Raw genomic sequence first — 23,824 nt, 5'->3', positions numbered from 1 at the left:
ATGAGAGCACATCTGTTTTAGAAAAGAAACATATTTTATTATGGAAATATTTTCATTCTTTTCCAAACCAGTGATTAATACATCTGATCATCTCTACCTTGCATTCCTGGGGTTCTGTGAGTATACAGCAGAGTGTGTACTCCAGGCTTCAGGATTCTGAACTCAGCTGGTCAGTTCTGAGCACCCACTTTAAGTAGGTGTAATTTCACTCATCGAGCACTGGCTGAGCCTCCTACGCTCTGTGCCAGATCTTGGGCCAGGCCGAGGAGCTCCAGAGGAGGCAGGCCTGGCTCAACTTTTCCAGAGGCTCAGACTAGTGGTGGAGACAAACTCATCAGCCACTATTTAGAAAAAGGATGACTGCCGCTAGGTCGGAAGGATGGATCTATTGTGGGAGGAGCATGCAGAAAACATAACACTTTTATCTTGAGATTTGGAAACTGCCTTAGGGATGCACAGTAACTTGTTAGCTGCAGAAGAAAGCCAAGTGCAATTTGGGAAGCACGGTGGGAGATGTAGTGGAGGGAGAGCATGAAGCTGAAAAGGGTACATCCCAGTCAAATATATTCTACAGGCCTGGAGTTTTCAAATTCTTCTTTAGCCACAAACCCCTGGCTTCAAAGAAAACTGAGGCAGAGGCCCCATTTGTAAAACAGATAAAAAGCGACTACTTCAGTTGATGAAGAAGAGGGGGTGGGCTCTATCCCAGGCTACAAAACTCAGCTCCATCGCCACTTCTGGGCCTGCCACTTACAGGCTGAGTGACCTTAAATAAGTTGTTTAAACTCTCTGAGCCTTGCTCTTCTTATTTGGAAATAGAAATCAAAAACAAACAAGTGAAACAGAGCCTCCCTTTCAGAGTTATTGTTGAGACTTAGACGAGGTAATACATGGAAAGCATCCAGTACAAAGCCTGATAGAGAATAAACACTCAGGAAATGTAAGCTGTCTCTGCTGTTGTTGTTGGTTACATTTTTGGGAGCCCTGAAGCATCTTCAAATAAGGAAGACTCTATTCATGAAAGTTTTTAATTAACAAAGAAATGACAGAGCAAAGATCTATGCTCTGGCAAGATGACTTTTTGAGATCTCACTAGTAATTTAACATCTCACAGACATTTTAAAATCCAAATGCTCTCAGCATGTAGCCCTGAAATTTTCTCTTTTCAGTATTCATTCATTCAATCAATCTATACCTTAATTCAACAACTATTTACTAAGCACCTACTATAAGTTAGATATTATGACAGAAAAAAGGGAGATAGCATTAAATACAGTTTACCATCTGGCAAGGAAGGAAGTCATTATATAAACACATGCAAATTAATGAATAAATTACAGTTGTAATATGCATCATAAAGATATATAGAGTTCTATAAAAATAATTAATGGAGCAAAGGAGTCTGACCAACCTTTCTTTGTGGGACCCCAGGAACTAAATGTGGAGATATTGAGGCTAAGTGATATTAACTTGCATAAGAGTTGGGGGGATAGTGGAAGATCATTCTCACCAGAGGGAATGGCATGTGTAAAGAATATAGCTCTTATAGGATGAAAAAAAGGTGACAGTATAGAAAGAAGAGGGCAAAGACTAGCCCAAAAGAGAAGGCTGGAGAGGCTGGCAGGAGCAGGGCTTTGCAAGCCCTTCAATGTCATAGTGAGTCTTAGTAGATCCACTGACAGCTGAATAAACAAATATGGTATATACATATACTATTATTCAGCCTTAAAAAGAAATGAGAATGTGATATGTGCTATCACATGGATGAACCTTAGCATAAAAAACATTTAGCATAAAAAACATTATGCTAAGTGAAATATGCCAGACGCATGGAGACACGTATTTTCTGACTCCACTTACATGAGGCTCTTATAAGTTGTCAAATTCCTAGAGACAGAAAGTAGAATATGGTTACCAGGGGCTGGGGGAAGAGGGAAGTGGGGAGTTGTTTAATAGGTATAGAGCTTTGCAGGATGAAGAGCATTCTAGAGATTGCTCATACAACCATGTGAATATACTTAATGCCACTGAACTGTACACTTAAAAAATGACTAAAACACAAGCCTGGACAACTCACCCCATCTCTACAACACACAATAAAATTAGCCAGGCCTCATGGTATGTGCCTGTAGTTTCAGCTACTTGGGAGGCTGAAGTGAAAGGATCATTTGAGCCCAGGAGTCTAAAGGCTGCAGTAAGCCATGATTATGCCACTGCACTTTAGCCTGGGGGAGACAGGACGACCCCATTTTTTTTTTTGAGATGAAGTCTTGCTCTGTCACCCAGGCTTGAATGCAGTGGTGCCATCTCAGCTCATTGCAACCCTCACCACCTGGGTTCAAGGGAGTCTACTGCCTCAGCCTCCTGAGTAGCTGGGATTACAGTCGCAAGCCACCATGCCTGGCTAATTTTTGTATCTTCAGTAGTGATGGAGTTTCGCCATGTTGGTCAGGCTGGTCATGAACTCCTGATCTCAAGTGATCCGCCTGCCTTGGCCTCCCAAAGTGCTGGGATTACAGGTATGAGCCATCATGCCTGGCCTGACCACCCCCCCCACAAAAAAAAAAAAGACTAAAATAGTATCTTTTAAAAATGTGTATTTTACATTAAAATAAGAAAAAACTTGTTCAGATTTGTAGTTTGTGTAGACAGCAATATACGAACCAGATCCAAATACATGGCAAAAGTCTGACCAGGAGCCTCTAGGTAGGTAGACGGGGAGCTCAGGACCCACCCTGTTGCAGTTTCTTGGCTGGGTGAGGATGCCTTTTCCACTAGGGTCAGAGAGCCTCTAGCATAAGGCAACGGTTTTGGCTGAGCTGGCAGGGTCATACTTTGTTTGTACAAGCTCCGCCAGGCAGACCTTCCAGTAACATCCTGGATGGGGGCCTTCCTGAGAAATTCCTTAAGCATGTTTCTATGAACAATAAGCAGAGGACATGCCCCACTGCTAACTCACACAACAGAGACTCCCACTGACTGAAATGATACTTCCTATTATTTCAATGATAATGCGACACATGTACAAAGCTATACACCAGGTGTGTATCAGAGGAAGCAATGCTCAGCTCAGTTAATGACAGCAAAGAAGTTGTAATGCAACAGACCCTCAACTTCAGAAAGCTCTTTAGACACTTAAAGGGAGCGTTAAAATGTAAAAAGGACACGGTTTAGGGCCAAGCTGAAATCCCAGCTCTGCCACTTGTTAGCTTCAGAACTTTGAGCATGCTATTGAACCTCTCCAAACTCAGTTTTCTCCTATATAAAATGGGAGTAAGAATATTACAAAGAAGGTGGAAGCGAGGATTAAAAGAAATAATGGGAGGTAAGTACCTGGCGTGCTTTCAGTATGTATTCACTAAGAGCTCAACAAAGGATGGCTGAGTTATTACTCTTACTACAGAATCTCCAGGACTTGGGGAGAATACGATTTGAGTGGTGAGAGAGAAAATGGTCACAAAGGATTTCGCCACTTGGAGCTCACGTAACGGAGCAGATAGGGAGCAGAGAGAAACAGAATGGGAACAAAGGAGAGCAGTAGGCAATGGGGAAAGTGAGGAACATGAATTCTGCTCTAGCAGCTGTGGGGAGCAGGTTAGGGGAGAAGGAGGCTGCACTTTCAAGGAATGGCATATCAAAATACATTCCTGCCACTGCCACTGACAGAAACCTTGCCACCTCCTCCCCGGGCTTCTGGGACTCCCCCCTTACAGCAGCATGGGCCTGCAATCAGCAGCACCACGTGCCCTGCTTCACTGTTTGCTGGTGGGCGCTGCCCCATTCCTTGGGGCTGCCAGTTCTGAAGGAAATTTTTTGTTTGTGTAGTCCAGCCATATTTCCTATGCTTCTAGGGACACCACCCTTGCCTCATCCTACTGGCCTGTCTTACATGCATTAATGCCTCATAAAGACATTAGATCTTCTGTAGGTGTCCCAAGGAAATCAGACATTTTGGAAGGACTTCTAACACCAGTAGTAATTTTAGTTCTCTCTGTGGACACAACTGGCTGCTTGCTTCAAAGGACTATTCTGTGACTGATGCCTGGTTAAACCAAACATACCATCCTGAAATACAGCCCAGCCTGATGGAATGAGAAAGGAGGTTGAAGTCAGTGGTCACAGCTCCACATTCCCAGCTGAGTGTCTTAAGTCACTTGTCTTCTCCTTCCCTATAGCCGACAGACAGATGGAAACCCAAGTTTTGGGGTAAGTAGACATAACTCTTTCCTTAGCTCCATCATACATGTGAAAAAGCACATGTTTGATGGTCCAAGCCAACCTGATTTTCAATTTCAGCTCTGCCACTTACAAGTTGAGTACCTGTGGAACTTAATTTTTCCTCTCTGAATGCAAGGTTGTCAGGTGAAGCACTTAAGAGAATAATCTCTGAAGCCAGACTGTTGGGGCTTGAGGTCCAGATCTATCATATTTTAGCTTTGTGGCCCTGGGGAAATTATTTTACGTCTGTCTCAGTTTTCTCATCTGTCAAATGTGAACAATACAATTTACTTAATTGTTCCCCTCTGTTCCCATTCAGTCCCTCTTACAACAATTTAATTATTGTGAGGATTAAACAAGTCAGTAAGTGTGCTGGGGTACATGGGAGGTACTCAGTGAGCATTACCTGTTATTTCCTCAACTGTCAAGGGTGGGGGCGGGAGTAGGGGAGGCCATAGAGGGTTTTTCCACAGTGTTATGAACAAATGAGAGAAGATGGCTAAAGAACTTTGCATGTATAGGCAATAAACTATTTTAAACTATCAGTAATATCATTAATAAAAGTAATTGTGATGTTTCCTACTGGGGGAGAACACAGCACAGTGGCTACAAGCCCAGGCTCTGGAGAAAGATTGCCTCTTGTTTCACTTATTAGCTGTGTGACAGTGGGCACAAAAAATCCCATACCTCTGTGACTTAGTTACCTCATTTGTAAGATAGAGATAACATACTGACCTCAAAAGGTTTTTATGAATATATTAGCTAATACATAAATGGCATCTGAACAGCAGTTGGCACAATGTTCCAGAAACAATGATTACATTATTGCATACTTACTACATGCTAGGCCCTGTTTGAGGGCCTAGGAATACAGAAATGAACAAAATTGACAAAGCTCTTCCTCTTTCCTCTCAAAGCACTCACATTCTAGTGAAAGAGAGACACAGTAAACAAGTAGATAAAACGACACATAGCGTATGAAAAAAATAAAGCAAGAGGAGATAAGAGACCATATAAATAAGGCCCGCTTATATTTGCCCAGTCATCTGACCCCAGTGTCATCTGCTCCCCTTCAATACTAATAATAATGGTAACTAACTGTTGCAGAGCCATTTCCATGTGTCAAGCTCTGAGCTGATGCACTCTCCATGCATTATTAGCTCAGTAAATCTTCATAACATTCCTATGGCATTAGTGGTTTTATTACCTGAATTTTACAGATTAGAAAATGGACAGCCTGGGTAACATGACAAGACCCTATCTCTACAAAAATTTTGGGTTCTTTTTGTTTTTTTGAGATGGAGTCTCACTTTGTCTCCCAGGCTGGAGTGCAGTGGCATGATCTCGGCTCATTGCAACCTCTGCCTCCCAGGTTCAGGTGATTCTCCTGCCTCGGCCTCCTGAGTAGCTGAGACAACAGGCACATGCCATCACACCAGGCTAATTTTTGTATTTTTAATAGAGACGAGGTTTTGCAGTGTTGGCCAGACTACTCTTGAACTCCTGACCTCTGGTGATCCATCTGCCTCAGCATCCCAAAGTGCTGGGATTACAGGCTTGAGTCACAGTGCCCACCTATGAAAATTTTTTTTAAAATTAGCTGGGCATGGTGGGGCATGCCTGTATTCCCAGCTGCTTGTAAGGCTGCGGCCAGAAGATCCTTGAGCCCAGGAATTCAAGGTGGCAGTGAGCTATGATCACACCACCACACCCCAGCCTGGGTAACAAAACAAGACTTTGTCTGGGGGAAAAAAAAAAAAACAACAAAAACTCGGGAAGTGAGGGTTTAGATGGATCAAGTAACCTGCCCAAGGTCACACAAGTTCCTGGCAGACATGGGATTTAAGCCCCGTATAGCCTGACTCCTGAATTCCAGGCCTTCTGCTATATTTCCTCCCTTGTTGGTGCTAGACAAATCTAGCAACTATTCTTGCCAGTGGTGGTAATAATTGTACTACTCTTACATTAATACTGGCTTAGATATATAATTCATGTTACTCCCCTACACATCCAAGAGCAGTAGGGAGAAAGAAGAGAGGGAATTTATGGAGGAATGCAATGGAATAGTGATCTGATCTATGGTAGTCACTGCTAGGTATCATAAACAGGTGCATGATGCAAGGCGTAGAGGAGAGGAGGGGCAGGGACAAGAAGAGCCTGTCCTTTTGTGTGCAATTTTTGAATAAGTGTTGGTGGCAACTGTCTCTTCATCCCATCCTCCAGTCTCAATTCTTGACTGAACGTCCTTGTGTGTTTCAGTCGGTACATCAGCACGGGGAAGGAGCCCCATTCCACACACTTGGGACCTGCAATAGCAAGACGCACTAAAAAGCCACAGGCCAGGTGGGAAGCAACACTGAACAAAAGATGGGTGTCCAAAAACTGCATGAAGGCTTACCCAGGCCTGGAAAGTAGAAAAAAACAACGTACTGGAACAAACCAGGGAAAACACAGCAATGGCAAGCAGGCAGTGGGAATAAAAGGGCTAAAAAAGCAGCTGCAGTTGCTCAAATGCAGTCTGTGGCTACCCCAGCCTAAGTCAGGTCATCAGGCATTTACTTTTGAGGGTTTTTTCCAAGATCCCTAAAGGCGGTGTGTGTGTGTGTGAGTGAAAAGGGTCGTGTGTGTGTGTGTGTGTGTGTGTGTGTGTGTGTGCGCGTGTGAAAAATCCCTAAAGGGCGTGTGTGTGTGCGCGCGCGCGTGTGAAAAATCCCTAAAGGGCGTGTGTGTGTGTGTGTGTGTGTGTGTGTCTGTGTGTGAAAATTCCTAGGGTTTTTTCCAAGATCCCTAATGTGTGTATGTGTGTGAGTGAAAAGGGTCTTAGCAGTTTTCCTGGAGTGTGTAAACTACAGACACTACTCTGTAACAAGATAGCTAGCACAGGCAGGCCACAGAACTGAAAGGAAGTAGATTTCACGTCGGCAGCCCAAGGAACAAATGTGATAACATGGCAAGAGCCCCAGCTTTGGAAACAGACAGATTCAAGTTTGAATAACAGCTCCTTCACTTACTAATCTGTGACCATGAGCAAGTTGCTTAAACTTTCGGATCCCTAGTTTCCTCATCTGTATTAAATCCATCTCAAAAGGGCACTTCTAGGCAGCCAAAAGAACAATGTGATCACCATGAAAATATGTACACAACTTTCAGAGGCTGAGGCGAGGACTGCTTGAGCCCAGGAGCTCAAGAGCAGCTTGGGCAACACTGTGGGTCCTCATTTCTAAAAAAAATTTAAAAGTCAGCCACGCTTGGTGGCTCGTGCCTGTAGTCCCAGCTACTCAGGAGGCTGAGTGGGAGGGTCGCTTGAGCCCAGGGGGTCAGGGGTGCAGTGATTGTGCCACTGTACTCTAGTCTGAGTGACAAAGTTTCAAAAAAATAAAATTAAAAAGTACCTAAGATATTAAGTAAAAGGGGTAAAAAAAGCAAGCTGTGGTACTGTAGACATTTCACCCACTTATGTAAACTAAATATATACATATATATATAATATATTTATTTAGGTTTGCATATTTATCTTTTGAAATCTGGAAGGATATACTAAAAATGGTTACTTCTGGGAAGAACAATTAGGGAACAATAAATGAACTTTTCTTTATATTTCTATAGATTTGAATTTTTGTGATAAACGTATGTTATTTTTGTAATTACAAAAAAAGAAAGCCATATAGCTGATAAAAGTCTAATATCCAGAATATATAAGGAAATCTTATAACACAAGAACAAACAACCCAATTAAAAAATGGGCAAAGGGAACAGACATTTTTCTAAAGACGATATACAAATGGCCAGTAAGCACATGAAAAGATGCTCAGCACCATCGGTCATCAGGAAAATGCAAATCAAAGCCATAAGATACCATTCCACACTCTCTACAATGATAGTCATAACAAGTGTAGGTAAAGGAATGGAGAAACTGAAACCCTCATATACTGCTGGTGGGAATGTAAAATGTGCAGTCCTTGTGGAAAAGTCTGGAAGTTCCTCAAAAAGTTAAACATAGAGTTACCATATGACACAGCAATTAACTGGCAATAAACCACTCCTAGGTTTATATCCAAGAGAATTAAAAGTATGTTCACATAAAAACTTGTACGATAAGGCTGATGGCAGCGGTATTCATTTAACAGCCCCAAAGTAGAAAAAACCCAAATGTCCATCAACTGAGGAATTGATATATAAAATGTGGTAAAGCCATATAATAGAATATTATTTGGCAAATGAAATACTGACACAGGCTACAGTGTGGAAGAACTTTGAAAACATTATGCAAACAGAAAGACGCCAGTCACAAAAGACCACATATTGTGTGACTCCATTTACAGAGAATGCTCAGAACTGGAAAACCCACAGAGATAGAAAAGTGGATTAGTAGTAGCCTAGAGCAATCCCTAGGAGAAGGTTCTGGGGGGGAAAGTAAGGAGTGACTCCTAGTGGGCAGTGTCTTTTTGGGATGATGATGAAAATTTCCTAAAATTGATTGTGGTTATAACTGGTTACATACCTCTATAAATAAGTAGTCCTAAAAACCACTGAGCTGTACACTTTCAATGGATGAATTATATTTCAATGAAGATGGCAAAACGCCATAGGCCCATCTAGTTCCCATCACTGAACAATACTTGTATCCTAGGTAGAAAGCTTGATGACAAGCAGCACGCCTCATGGCAGTAGAGACAGACAATACGACCCCATGAGAGTTATAATAATCTCCATGCAGGTCAGGCGTGATCTCATGCCTGTAATCCCAGCACTTTGGGATGCTGAGGCGGGTGGATCACATGAGGCCAGGAGTTCAAGAGCAGCCTGAGCAACATGGTGAAACCCCATCTCTACTAAACACACACACACACACACACACACAAATTAGCAGGTTGTGGTGGTGCATGTCTGTAGTATCAGCTACTCAGGAGGCTAAGGCAGGAGAATCGCTTGAACTTAGGAGGTGGAGTTTGCAGTGAGCCAAGATCATGCCACTGCACTCCAGCCTGGGCAACAGAGAGAGACAGACTGTGTCTCAAAAAAAAAAAAACAAAAAAAAAAACTACCATACTCAGTAACAATGGCTAGCCTGATATCAACAATTTAAAAAGTAATACTATCACTTCTCGGCCTTTTGGCTAAGATCAAGTGTAGTATCTGTTCTTACCAGTTTAATATCTGATACGTCCTCTATCCAAGGACAATATATTAAGTGGATTTTTGGAGCAGGGAGATGGAACAGGAGCTTGCTCCGCCCACTCCGCACATTGGCCTGGTATTGCAGTACTTCCAGGAATGGTGCACCCCCTCCGACAAAAATATAAAAAACAAAACAAACAAACAAAAAGAAATAAAAAGTAACATTAACTCTCATTTACTGAATTTCTTTCCCTTCTTCACTGGCGTCACACTTATAGTGCTGTCTAAAGGTTCTCCCTGTCGACTGCTGTTCCCTCCTCCCCTCTATCCTTCACAGGAGTTTCTCCCAACACATCTTCACAAAAGTAATATTCCATGATCCCATTTTTAGGTGAGGAAACCAAGAGTCAGATAGTTGAAATAAGTATCCTAAGGGCACAAAGCTCTTTTCCCTGGTTTTCTTTTTAGAGTTAGAATTTCTGACTGTCACCTTGGCTCCTGACAAGCAGCTCTCCCTAGCTACACAGCTACCCCTCTGCATTGACCTCAGCCTGGGGACCATCCTGCCCTGACTTACCCAGCTTGTTCTCCCTGGAGAAACCTGGGAGAAACTACACATCAGCATATGGGGGGAATAAACACCTGAGAAAGGCAGAATCTAGGCTGAGGAACTATAACTCAGGGCTTTTTTTTACTGTTATCCAGGACACTCCCTGGTTTCAGTGGCATTCTCCTTCCTATCACCCTGGAACAAAGTCACCTAGGGGAAAGAGCCTAGTCTAGGCATAGTGCCTATCACCTCCAACAATGCCCAGAGGAAAATGACGATGGCGACCATCTAACGATCTTGAAGGCTTAGGAAGCAGTTCAGTGGGCTGAGAGTGCCGAAGAGAGCCAAGGCCTCTTGCCTTTACCAGGAACATAAAGAAATTCTCACGCCAGAGGAGGACTGGTCGCTAGATTTTCTTATTTGGGATGTATCTTACAGGAGGTCTTGTTCACACTTAACTCATATTCAAAGAACAAACCACGCGCTTATTAACAAGCAAACTACAGTATGCCTGAGCAACTTAAATTCCAAGATACTTCCAACATAATGACTCAACTCCTCCGATCTGTAAAAATGGAGGAAAAGATGAAGAAAAAAAAAAAGAACATGGGGCTTCAGGAAAGGGGTTAGAGAGGAAGAGAAGGAAGAAGGGCATTAAGGACTAAAAGAGAAATCAGCAAACAGAAATAAAATATTATTTATTGGTTTTACTCCCAAATAATCAGGAAAAGGACATTTCCAAGAACTCCTTAACCAGGAATATCAGACAATAACAAATGCTTAGAGAGATAAAGGAATTAAAAGTACCTTTGATATGCCAGGCCTCACACTATGAGACTCACATGTCATAATTACTCCTCAAAACCATAGATACAATTTCCATTTTACAGATAAGGAGGCTGAAGCTTCAAAAAATTAGGCAACTTGTCCAAGTTCACCATAGTAGGCATGAAGGTATGCTGCTCAGATAACCTTCCAGGAAGAACCTGCTTTGAGGGACGCCAGAGGCCTGACAGCTTCCAGCCCCCATACCTTCAAATCCACTGTGACACTCATGCTGAGATCACATCAAGGCCACATCCACTGCACTTCTCCCAGTCAATGACCATGCACGGCAGAGGTACCTTTGCTCAGGAATGCCCCATCAGCCTGGCTGCACTGCAGTGCGAGTCTCCTCCCCACAGCCCTCTTCCTTCCCTTTCTCCACCAGTATCACATCTACACTCTGTCTACTCCTGCTCCCTCTTCCCTTTATCTTTCACAGAAATCTTCTGCACATCTAATTCCATCCTGGCATCTGCTTCTCAGAGGACCCAGGCTGACATACCCACAGTGACAGAACAGGGATTTGAACCCCAAAGCCCATCAATCTCTGTCTAGCCACAGAGACAGATTAATTGATCAATAAATTATGTTGCTAAGTCCAGTAATCTCAGATCTTACCTTCTTTGACCCCATCCCTCCCTCCCCTCTTTGAGAAACTTTCTTCACTTGGTTACCAGGACCCTACACTTTCCTAGTTCTCTCCTCCTACCTCACTGGCCACTTGTTCTCCGTCTCCTTTGCTGGTTCCTCTTCATCTCTCTGACCCCCAAACCTTGAAGTGAAGTGTCCAAGGCTTAGTCCCCAAATCTATTCTCTTCATTATCTACATTTACTCTCTAAAGTAACCTCATCTAATTTCACGACCTCCTTTACAAGTTCTTCATAGCCCACATCTGACCTCTGAACTTTAGGTCCATATATCTAACAGCCTACTTTACCTCTCCACCTAGATGTCCAGTAGCACCTGAAAATAAATATGGACAAAATCTTCTCTTCTGCCGGGCACAGTGGTTCACGCCTGTAATCCCAGCACTTCGGGAGGCTGAGGTGGGCAGATCACTTGAGGTCAGGAGTTCAAGACCAGCCTGGCCAACATGGTGAAACCCCGTCTCTACTAAAAATACAAAAAAATTTAGCCAGGTGTGGTGGCAGGCGTCTGTAATCCCAGTTACTTGGGAAGCTGAGGCAAAAGAATTGCTTGAACCTGGGAGGCGGAGGTTGCATTGAACCGAGATTGCACCACTGCACCCCAGCCTGGGCGACAGAGAGAGAATACATCTACAAAAAAAAAAACAAAAAACTCTTCCCTCATACCCACCCATAGTCTGCCCTATCTCAGTAATGGTGACTCTACCTTTTTAGTTGCTTAAGCCAAAAATCTTGGATTCATCCTTGAGTCCTTTCTTTCTAATCCATATCCAATCCATCAGCAAATCTAGGCAGGTTTTCCTTTAAAATTCATCTGAAATCTAATCACTTCTCACCAACTCCACCATTACAACAGTATACAATTACAACAGTTACCCATGTCTCTTGTCTGGATTATCACAATAGCTCCCAACTGGTCCGTGGCTTTCAACCTTGCCTTTTTACGGTATAATTCTCAAAATAGCAGCCAGAATGATCCTTTCAAAACCTAAGTTATATTCCTCCCCTGTTCAAAACCTTCCAATAGCTTCTCATTTCATTTCAAGTAGAAGCCAAATTCCCTACAATGGTCTGTGAGTCCTTAAATGATCTGGCTTCCCCATTCCACTCTGACCTCATCTTCTTTTTTTCTTTCTTTCTTTTCTTTCTTTCTTTCTTTTTTTTTTTTTTTTTTTTTGAGACTCATTATGTTACCCAGGCTGGAGTACAGTGTTGCAATCTCAGCTCACTGCAACCTCCGCCTCCCGGGTTCAAGAGATTCTCCTGCCTCAGCCTCCCCAGTAGCTAGGATTGCAGGTGCATGCCACCACGTCCGTCTAATTTTTGTATTTTTAGTAGAGATGGGGTTTCACCATGTTGGCCAGACTGGTCTCAAACTCCTGACCTCAAGTGATCTGCCCGCCTCAGTGTCCTAAAGTGCTGGATTTACAGACATGAGCCACCATGCCTGGCACTCATCTTCTGTTTTTCTTTCCTCACTCTGCTACAGCTACATGAGCCCTCTTGCTGTTCCTTGAACATCCCAGGTAGACTCCCACCTCAGGGCCTTTGCACTTTCTGCTTCCTCTGCCTCAGTGCTGGATATAGGCATGGTTTATTCTTGCACACCCTCCAATTATCTGCTCAAGTATCACCTTCCTCTGAACACTTCATGAACATCTACTTAATATGGAATCATCCCCATCCCCAACCTCACAACATCCTTTATTTCCTTTTATTACCTTATTTTTCTCTGTAGAGAGAAAAATATGACCATCTGACACACATAAACTATATGTGTGTGTTGTTAACCATCTCCCCTGTAGATATTCCATTAAGGGCAAAGGCTTTGTCTGGCTTATTCACTACTTCATCATCGGTGTCTAACACTATGCTTGGCATATAATAGGTACTCAATAAATGTCTATTGAGTGAATTTATGAATGTCCTAAAACTTTTACATTTCAGCATAAAAACTCTATATCCTCATAAAAGCAGACAAGTGGTTGTCTGCGACCAGAGAAAGAGGACTAAAGACTGACATGCAAAGAGGCAGAGGATAACTTTTTAGGGTGACTGACTGCTCTCCATCTTGATTGGGGTAGTAGTTACAGGGACATATACATTTGTCAAAACCTGTCATCACATATACTTGAAATGGATTCATTTTATTTATTCAAGTTACATCTTAATAAAATTGAATAAGAATAAATAAATACCCTATATCTCAGACTGCCTCTTGAGCCAAAAAGTGGCAGATAAGTTCACGGTCAGATTAGGCATCCTGACTTGAGCTTTGTAAATTACGTTCCACATAGTTTGGGTCATTACAGAATTAAATTTAAAAATGCCAATTGCTGTCCTTTGCTATAAACACAAAGAAACAAACACAAAACAAAAGCAGAAAGTACTCTCAGAAGTCCACGGATGCAAGAACACAGACTTAAAAGTAAAACAGACCCAGGTTTGAATCCTGTTCAACTCTACCTTTACTAGCTGAATGAACCCAAACAAGTTATCTAACAACTCAGGCTTACGTTGCTCACGTATAAAAAATAAAGAACACAGCCAGGCGCGCTGGCTCATTCCTGTAATCCCAGCACTTTGGCAGGCTGGATCATGAGGCCAGGAGATCGAGATCATCCTGGCTAACAGAGTGAAACCCTGTCTGTACTATTTTTAGTAAAAAATTACCCAGGTGTGGTGGCATGCGCCTGTAGTCCCAGCTACTCGAGAGTCTGAGGCAGGTGAATTGCTTGAACTTGGGAAGTGGAAGTTGCAGTGAGCCAAGATTGTGCCACTACACTTCAGCCTAGGCAAAAGAGTGAGACACTTGCCTCAAAAAAAAAAAAAAATAGGAAACAGAATGAGTTCATTAAGAGTACAGAGCCTAGAATACAGTATGCACTTGGTAAACACTGTCACTTTCCTTAATATTATTATTGCCATACAGTGAGTCAGGAGAGGCATTAAAATACCAATAGGGTTTCCGAAAAGAGCCACATCAAGTTTGGGTCTAAGTATCAATGGAGGGGTCAGTTGGGTGTGTTGCAGATGGTTTTCTAGCCCTGAAATGTCCACGTCTCTAAGAAACACAGTACTATGCAGTGATGTTGCAAACAAGCATTCAATCAAGGGCAGCAGCCATAGTATCCCCCACATTCTGCATTCACTTCTTTCCCAATTACAGTCCCCAACCCACCACTTCCCACTCCCAGCAGAACAGGAAGTAGGCCTTAGAAAATCATTGAGGCATGATTAGTAAAAGACAAAAAATTTAAACTAAGATACTTGACGTTTAGGAACTGGTTAATGCTAAGTATAAAATGTCAACAGTACACAACATTTAGAAAAAGAGTAAGGAAGAATTCTCACAACAGAGAGCAATGGCACACTGTTAAAGTTTTTGTTTTCTGTTCTGATGAAGTACAGAACATCATGTATATAATAATCCCATGTCATTACAAGAAAAATGAAGGAGACACAAGACATACACTTGACTTTGCTTTGGAAAAAATCTAGAAAATCAAGGTACTAAAAGTGGATCCCTAAGGAACAAAGGATGGAGGTGTTTTCTCTTCCTTTTTTTTTTTTTTTTTTTTTTTGAGACAGTGTCTCATTCTGTTGCCCAGACTGTAGTACAGTGGTGTGATCACTGCTCACTGCAACCTCCACCCCTCTGGCTCGAGAGATTCTCCCACCTCAGCTTCTGAGTAGCTGGGACTACTGGCACATGCTACCACGTCTGGCTAATTTAAAAAAAATTTTTTTTTTTCTTGTAGAGACAAGATCTCACTACATTGCCCAGGCTGGTCTCAAACACCTGGGCTCAAGTGATCCTCCCACCTTAGCCTCACAAAGTGCTGGGATTACAGGTGTGAGCCACCATGCTTGGCCTCATTTAAATATTTTATGTAATTTTATTTAAAATAAAACCACAGAGACACTGATGAAAGAAGAGGAAGACACTTAAGGAAAGATACAACCTTTGTGAGTAGTGAGTCAATCATATGTACTTTTGCCTCCTGAGAGAAGTCATAGTTTCCTTATAGCATTTATTTAAAGCCAGGCATGAACTCAGCAATCTCAAACCAAAGCACCACTATTCTACTTAGTGCGGTTTTCCAACAGCTGTTTGGTAAAACAATGAGTAAGAGAGTGTATTTTTATTTATGGGCATAACGATGACATGAATAAGGTGGAGGCAGAAACCTGGCTTGAACAAAATGAATCCCTGATCAAAACTTTTCAGGGCCTCTGATTAAGGAGCGAAGGACTGATATTTCAGACAGATCTATCAGGAGACAGGAACAGGAAGAAAGGCAGTGACAAAGATCCCAATTCTAATCCTGCTTCTGCCACTTACTAGCTATCTAATATTGGGCGTCGATTTCTGTGAGCTTCAGGACTCTCATCGGTCAAACGAACCTAAAATAGTTTCTTCACCCCACAGTTCTGTAAGAATTTGGGGAGAAATTGTCAAGTGCTCAGCTCAGCAATTCCTGGCATTATACCTCTAGTTTAGGTAGCTGATAAATGGTACCCAAAATGTAATTACATAAACTGGAAAAATAGAAAAAACGATTTCAGTATATCTCCATTAACAGGAATGTTCCAAAATAACCCATCCAGTTGACTGACTTATCTAAATAAAAATCATTGCCAAAGAAGAAAACAAAAGCTATCCACATTGTCAGTGAGAAAAGATATAATCCAGAGTCCCTGAGACTCAATGGTTATTTACCTGAGGAGACAGTCATGATAAGAAAACCTGCACACAGCCTCAGAGGCTGTAAAAAGAGGACTTGGTGGTAAGGACCACTCAGGCTCCAAGCCTGATCTGTTATTGATTTAGGATTTATCTTCTACCTTCTTCCCCAAAAGATCAGAGGCAGATTATAGTTAAGAGGTGAAGTAATAGGTGAGATCTGCTTCAACTGAAAATAAAATTTAGTGCTGGGTATCTACAGTTAAGGCAAAAAAGCAAACTATCACTAGGCAGTGGAAGAATCAGGGTCAATCAGAGAAGGCAAATTTTCCTAGAACCAAACTTGAACTTTTAAAATCAGAAACTGATCTTAGCGGCTGGGCGTGGTGGCTCACAACTGTAATCCCAGCACTTTGGGTGACTGAATCACTTGAGGTCAGGAGTTCAAGACCAGTCTGGATAACATGGTGAAGCCCCATCTCTACTAAAAATACAAAAATTAGCTGGGTGTGGTGGTGGGCACCTGTAATCCCAGCTACTAGGGAGACTGAGGCAGGAGAATTGCTTGAACCAGGGAGGTGAAGGTTGCGGTGAGCCAGGATCACACCATTGCACTCCAACCTGGGTGACCAAGTAAGACTCCGTCTCAAAAAAAAAAAGAAAAAAAAGAAAAGAAAAAAGAAACTGATCCTAGGAATTTATGCTTCCTATTCCTCCTACCCCTCAAAGTCCCAACCTAAGCTTTGATGTGTTATTTTCCTCCTCACAGCTTTGTCAATTAGAAGCTGTGTGACCCAGAACCAATGCCTCACCACTCTGAATCTCATTTTCTTCATCCCTGAAAAGAAATGATACTCCTATTTGTGAAAGGGAATGATGGAACAGTATATTTGCTAGCATTAATTGTGTGCCTACTAAGCATCAAAAGCTTCATGTATATTATCTCACTGAAATCTCCTAATAACCATATAACCACATAGGGCAAGTCCTATAAATTATCACTTGACAGTTAAGCTATCTGAGATTGAGAAAGGCAGAGACAGGTGCCACTGTCACACAGCTAAAAAGCAGGAAGCACTGGAACTCAATTTCATGCTTATGTGACACCAAGGTAAAACTTAACCATTGTACTTTTCTGCTTTCCTGAATATGTAAGGCACCTAGCATTCCTGGCACAGAGTAGATGCTCAACCTATTAGTTCCCTTCCTCCCCCCTTCCTTTTCTCCTAAAATTATATAATACATAGAAAATTAAAAGTTTACTAAAGTAATATTATATCTTATGTTTACACAGTTTCTTTAAGGAAATCATACCACTTAATTTATTTTCTCTATTAATTTCATCACATCTCTGCTTATCATTATGCGTTATTTCACCTATTTTACAAATAAGGAACTAAAAGGCAGCAGGCAGCTAAGACAATGTGCCCAGAGTCATATGGAAGTCACTGCTAAAACCAAATAAAAACCTTGATCCTCTTACTTATAAATCAACCTTTATCCTCTCACGTGACAGAGCCTCCATAATAAAGAACAGATCATTCATTTTTTTATCTGGAAAACTACCAAACGTTCTAATTCAGTAAGGGGCCTCATGACCCCACCACCTTGTCAAAGGGAAGAAAGTATATAAAAAATGAGGTTTGCAGGAGCAGATGGTTTTGGTCCATCAACTTTCTCTTGGATTACGCCCCTTAGCCAAAATAAAATAATGTAAAAAATAATGTAACAGATCGCCATTATCTTTGGAAATTTGAGTTAAACTCACTGATCTTTCAAACCTACATACAATGCACCAACAGTGATCATTTACTACTGTGGGGCTGCAGAAATGAAAGTTATGTCAACCAGATCTTTGAAAGAAAAATGTGATATACGACTGGGTCACCCTAAGAAGAATCCAAATCAGCAATGAGCATTTGGTAGCACAAATTCATAGCCTCACAGAATTCTGGAGCTTCAGAAAGGACCTGGCAGGCCACAAAGAACAACCCCTTCATCGGGTGTATCAGAAAACCAAGGCTTAGGGAGGTTAAGTGGCTGTCCAAGGTTTCACAAACAGGACAGCAAAAACTAGAAAATAAACCTGCTGACTACTATTACCTTTGTAAATCTTGCTTGTAATGTCCATGCATACATTTAGCACTTTCCAGAATTATGCATCTACTACACAGAAAATGCAGGTGAAAGGTAACAGAAAAACTCAGGCTTCAAATCCTGACTGCTATTTACCGGTCACAGGATCTGGGCAAGTCCCTTAATTTCTCTGAACTTCACATTTTTCATCTATAAATGTGGGTCCTAGCAACTTGCACAAGTAAGCTGGAGGCAATACCAACAAGAAGCCTGGCATACAGCCTGTGAGCTCCACTGAGCTCATACATCAGACCTATACATCCCCAGCACATACACATTCTCGGAAAACCCACCAAGCAAGTCAATGAACTTGCCAAACAGATACTACACTTGAGCCCAGGTCTATTTGCTTCTTAGATATTCGGTTATATTCCTCCCAATTTACATGATTTCAAAGCAGAGTGTTAATTCAGCCTCACAGAGGACTGAGAACACAATGGAACAAGACAGCCATTTTCTGGCCAGGAGGCAGGAAAAAGTTCAGTGTGGAAAGTTTCTGGACTCCCCATGTTGAGACTGATTCTTGTTGTCTGCATGGGTATGGGTATATCATGAGGCTTTGGAATCAACTAAACCTGGGTTTGAGCCCCAGCTTCAGCACAAGCTATGTGGCCTCAACGACATTACTTTTCCTCTTTGAGCCTAAATTTCCATACGTAGGAAAAAAACCTACTTTACAGGGATTAAAGACAAATGAGGCAATATATGTAAAGGAATACAGGATAATGTGTGGCACAAAAAGACACTCAACTAGTGTTCAATTCCATTTCCCTTTTAGTTATCTGGAAGCTTCATTCATTAGGTCTTTGTTCAAATGTCACTTTCTTCCTGACCCCCCCTACCTATAATAAAAGCCCCAAATCTCCCTATCCCCTTACTTTGCTTGTTTTTCTTCATTGTCCTTACCATCACTTGACATTCCATTATGTATTTATTTTCTATTTACTGTGCCTATGCAACTCTCAGGGAGGCCTGAGGAGGAGAGAGACTTTTTGTTGTTTGTTTCATTTACTGCTATATTCCAACAACTAAGAAAGTATCTGGCATGTCATTAGTGCTTAATAAATATTTGCTGAAAGACTGAATGAGTTAATTCAACACTTATTTGGGCCCTGCTATATGTGAGGCACTGTGGGGGAACAAGGATTTCAATCCTTTGGTATGGAATCTGAGAAGATGTGTCTCACCTGGACTGCTGCAGGTGCCTCCTGACTGTCCTCCTTGTGTCCACTTTGTCCCCCTACAGTCCATTTGGTAAACCAGCAGCCAGAGAGACCCTCACATAGTCACCATCAGATCAGGTCATTCCCCTTCCTAAATCCCTTCACTGACTTCCCATCACAATGAGCATAAAGCCCAAATGCTTACCATGACTTATAAAGCCTAAACCATCAGCCTCGACTGACTAGTCCAACCTCCTCTCTTACCACCCTCTCCCTGCATTTCACACACGCTGGCTTTTTTCTTTCTCAAAAAGGCCAAGGTCTTGTATTTTCTCTCCTTTTTTAAATTTAAAAATGAACATTTTATTTTTATTCACTTAAAACTTTAAGTTCTATATATTTATATAATTAATAATATTCTGTTCTCAAGCCTAAAATTCTTCAATTATTATCCAAATAATTCTTTTACATTAGCCTTTACATAGGAAGGGCTAATGTAAAAAATACCTCTTTAAAGAATCTAAGTTAGAGACTACCAGTGTCAAGGTCTTTTCAGACTTGCGGCCTTTGTGCTTGCTGTTCACTCTGCCCAAAATGCTCTCCCCTGGGCTGGTTCCTCATCATTAAGCTCTCACTAAAAATGTTACCCGCATAAAGAGTCTTCCCAGGCTAAAGGTGCCGTGCCACCATCATCCTCACCAAGTCAGTCTCTATTGGCTCCCACTGCCTTTTCTTTTCTCATAGCATTTCATTATCTGGAATGACTTTATTTATTTGTCCTACCTTCCCAACAAGAATGTAAACTATGTAAGGACAACAAATTCTCAAGCTTACTGTTGCAAATCTCACATCTAGTACATAACAGGAACTCAATAAGTATTTCTGAATCAGTAAAGTGATCTCAAAAGATGTTTGCCAGGGTGAAAGGTGCAGGTAAGGTATGTTAATGGCCTAACAGTATAGTAGGGTGTTTGTTGATTTCCTTCCAAGGACAACCACCCCATTTCATCAAAGTATGTGAATTTCAGCCAAACTTACTGGGGAATGGGTACCCGAATTAGTGTCCCTTCCACTTCTGGGTTCAGATTCATTCCACTTTCTCTTATAGCCTTGATAGCTGCAGCTGTACACTGAAAACCAGATCAAAAGGTAAACAGAATTAGTAAATAATTATTACCAGATGCAAGCCCTCTGTCGATAACTGGCAACCCATCTTGGCAGAACATGGAAACATTTAGTTCTGTTACCAGTAAGATCAGGAAGTTACATTGGTGTAGAGTGCTTTGATCAAGCTGAATAGCAAACTATGTCCACTCCTGGTACCAGTGTACTGCAGGAGGAAAAAAAGAAAGAAGAAAAAATAAAAAGAAAACAGCTCTGCTTCTTTGAAAAGATTTCAATGGTTTGAGGCAACCCAGATCAAAACCACAATAAATCCTCATGGGAGGGGGGCTGGTCTCTGCTAAGATTGGTGTAAAGACAGATGAAAGATTTCATACGTAAAAAAAATCCAGTTGACATTTTACACTCAAAATATACCAGTGCCGATTTGGAATGAGTAAGTAAATTTAACTCATTCACATCTGTACTCACACTAAACTCACTCATATTTTGGAATGAGCCATGAATCTCTGCTGTTATATGCTCCCACAAAGGTGGTGTGGTACACTAGTTTAAAGCATGGGCTTGGGATCAGAAAGATGTCAGTTCAAATCCCAGCTCCGGTAACTATGTGACCCTGGGCACATGCCTGACCTCTCTGAGCCGATACTTCCTCATCTGAGACCATGTGGCACCTAAACCTCAGAAAGGTAGTGAAGTAACATGAGCTACACATCGGGCTTTGTTCCCGGCACACAGTAATACTCAGGCAAGGACAGTCATATAAGCGTTATATACATTACATATATTTATTATATAAAGGTAAGAATACATAAAACCCCAAACAAGGAGGAGTTGATTCCTCATGTAGCTTGATGTACTGCTGTCCCGCCCAACATCCTTCAGGGGCTTCTCGGACATTTGGTTACCAACGTTCCAGCTGGTGAACTGGTACACTCATTTCCCAAAGTGCCTCACCTCACACTCAAGCAACATTACAGCTACACCTGGTATGCAATCCTAAAGAATAACAAGAAAGCAGTGTGGAAGCGAGATCCTTTCATTGGCATGACAATGGGGAATTCACAAAAACAAAGCCTGACATTTTCAAAAGAATTTTTGATTTGACTAGAGCCAATCCACAGCACTTGGATTCAGAGGCCAATTCCTACACTTGAGCTCCTCCTAGACTTCCTAATTCAAATGAATGGGGGTTGATCCACACTATTTTACTTTTCTAGGTTCTCTGCCTATAAAACTCATTCATTTCATTTTTAAATAACCTTACTGGTACAGCTACATGAGGTGTTAATATAAGGTCACAAAGACAAACCAGAACTTCCACAAACAGATGAAGGAAGATGGGAGGCTATATACAGAATCTAACACTGTGGCCACTTCCTAAAATAGTATATTCTTAAAATAGTACCTCTGGCCACAGATTATCAGACCTGGAAGGGATCTCTGACATAACCAAGTCTCTTCATTACGTGAACAGGAACTTGTAGAATAGGGTCACATCCCCAAGAGTAGGCTGGTCTTCCCTGACAGCCCAAGAGAAATGGTTTGAGGACCCCCACCCACCATACTTCCAGTTACTGGCAGAGTTAAGAGGAGACTGAATGGAGATTCAATCCAATGATGCTGCTCTGCCTTTATTTTTTTTTTCCAGATCCCCAGCTCAACACATTCAATAATGATAACATTAAGGATTTGATTTTTCTCTTTTTTTTTTTTTTTTGAGACAGGGTCTCACTCTGTCACTCAGGCTGGAGTACAGTGGCATAATCATGGCTCATTGCAGCTTTGACCTCCTGGGCTCAGGTGATCTTCCCACCTCAGCCTCCCAAGTAGCTGCAGGAGGAAAAGTATACTGCAGGAGGAAAAACAGAAGAGCTGGGACTATAGGTGTGCACCACCACACCTGGCTAATTTTTGTATTTTTTTAGAGATGGGATCTTACCATGTTGCCCAAGCTGGTCTCAAACTTCTGGGTTCAAGCAATCCAACCACCTCAGCCTCCCAAAGTGCTGGGATTATAGGCATGAGCAACCATGCCTGGCCTGATATTTTTCTTAAATAGCCAAAAATAATTTGGAGTTATGTTTGCTGTATAAAGGTTATGATCAAGGTAATAGAGCTGAATAAAACAATGAAATTAATTTTTCTTTGCAAAAGAAATGCCATTTTCCTTAATAAAATACAGATTATAAAGTTAACAATAAAGAGAGAATCTTTACTATGAAGGAGTAGTCCAATCTCAAGTCTTTCAACCCCCTTCTACAGCTTCTCACAAATGACTGATAATCACTACTCTAACACCCCATCACTACTACCTCCCTTTCACAAGCTGACCAAAGTGTCTCCATAAAACTTCCCCTATTGGCACTAGAGCACGGATTACTGACACCAAGCTGGGCAGGAACTATGTCTCAATATTTACATCTTCCCAGTACAAGTTGTGTCAGGTACCTGGTAAGTGCTCAGTAAAACCTTGTTGATTGAATATACCAGTGATCTGCTTCAGATCTATTAGAAAAACTCCTTTACCTCATGTATATTGTGGCTCTAAATCTTTAACTTTTCTGCATCTTTTCATATGCAGAAAAATAATGAATCAAGTTTCATTTTGCAAAGAAACCTACGGAAAGGCAGCTCTTCTAGGATATTCTAGATATATTTTCCTTTGACATGGTAGGACTCAGAACCTCAGTCATTTTCCCACATGACATCTGAAAAACTACTCATGGTTCAGACTAAAGAGGTATATAATCCTATAGACTTTCCATCTCTTATGCTTCATCCCTTTGCAGAAAGGATGCTCGACAGTATCCCAGGGCAAACAGGTTGCTCTCAAATGATAACATAACTAACTGGCTGTAGCTGCTTGGAGCAGTGTTAAGGAAGATCACAAATCCCATCTGGGGTCAGGCAGAGAAGAGTGATGTGATCAATTAGTAGTGTCTGCTTTTGTTATTCTAAGCTAATCTGTGTCAAATAAAAAAAAATGATAAGACTTTTGTAGACAGGTGAACAAGTCCTTGAGAATTTGGATTAAAGTCAACTCTGCTAGTTCCATATCAATTATTGGCCTTCCATTTTCTTCATATCCCAGTAAGCCCTTGGAATGTAAGGTATATGAAGGTAGACACATAGTCTGTCTTAATAATCAGTGAATTCCCAGCACCTCAAATAGAAATTAATCACTTGTAAGGACTCAAAAAATATGTGCTGAATTAATGAATGAATGATGAAAGGAGCACGGGCCTTTTCATGTCAAACAGAGATATGATCAAATCCTGGCTCTGTCACAACAGTGTGAACCTAGTGGAGATATTTTACTTCTTTGAGTCTCAGTTTCCTCATCCACAAAATGAA

At 41.6% G+C, this 23,824-nt stretch overlaps 1 protein-coding gene and 1 non-coding gene across 5 annotated transcripts in view; one reads left to right on the top strand and one right to left on the bottom strand.

The window, feature by feature from the left end:
• The window catches only part of MRRF (mitochondrial ribosome recycling factor), a 63,680-nt gene that overhangs the window by 13,505 nt on the left and 26,351 nt on the right, over window positions 1–23,824 (bottom strand). For 3 of the 4 annotated variants that reach the window (XM_032251527.1, XM_032251526.1, XM_032251528.1), the window contains one exon: window positions 20,384–20,475. The exons of the other annotated variant lie outside the window; for it this stretch is intronic. In XM_032251527.1, coding sequence (XP_032107418.1) covers window positions 20,384–20,475 — 92 coding nt within the window. The remainder of the gene's footprint in view (window positions 1–20,383; window positions 20,476–23,824) is intronic. 4 annotated transcript variants of the gene reach the window in all.
• Window positions 9,316–9,506, top strand: LOC116532499. Its single transcript, XR_004260890.1, has one exon. It is a non-coding gene; the product is annotated as a U2 spliceosomal RNA (small nuclear RNA).

Source organism: Sapajus apella, unplaced genomic scaffold, assembly GCF_009761245.1.
Source record: "Sapajus apella isolate SASKATOON/1434 unplaced genomic scaffold, GSC_monkey_1.0 scaffold76, whole genome shotgun sequence".
Taxonomy (NCBI): domain Eukaryota; kingdom Metazoa; phylum Chordata; class Mammalia; order Primates; family Cebidae; genus Sapajus; species Sapajus apella.
The sequence above is the reverse complement of the archived record's forward strand: the minus strand, read 5'-3'. Positions and strand labels throughout refer to the sequence as shown.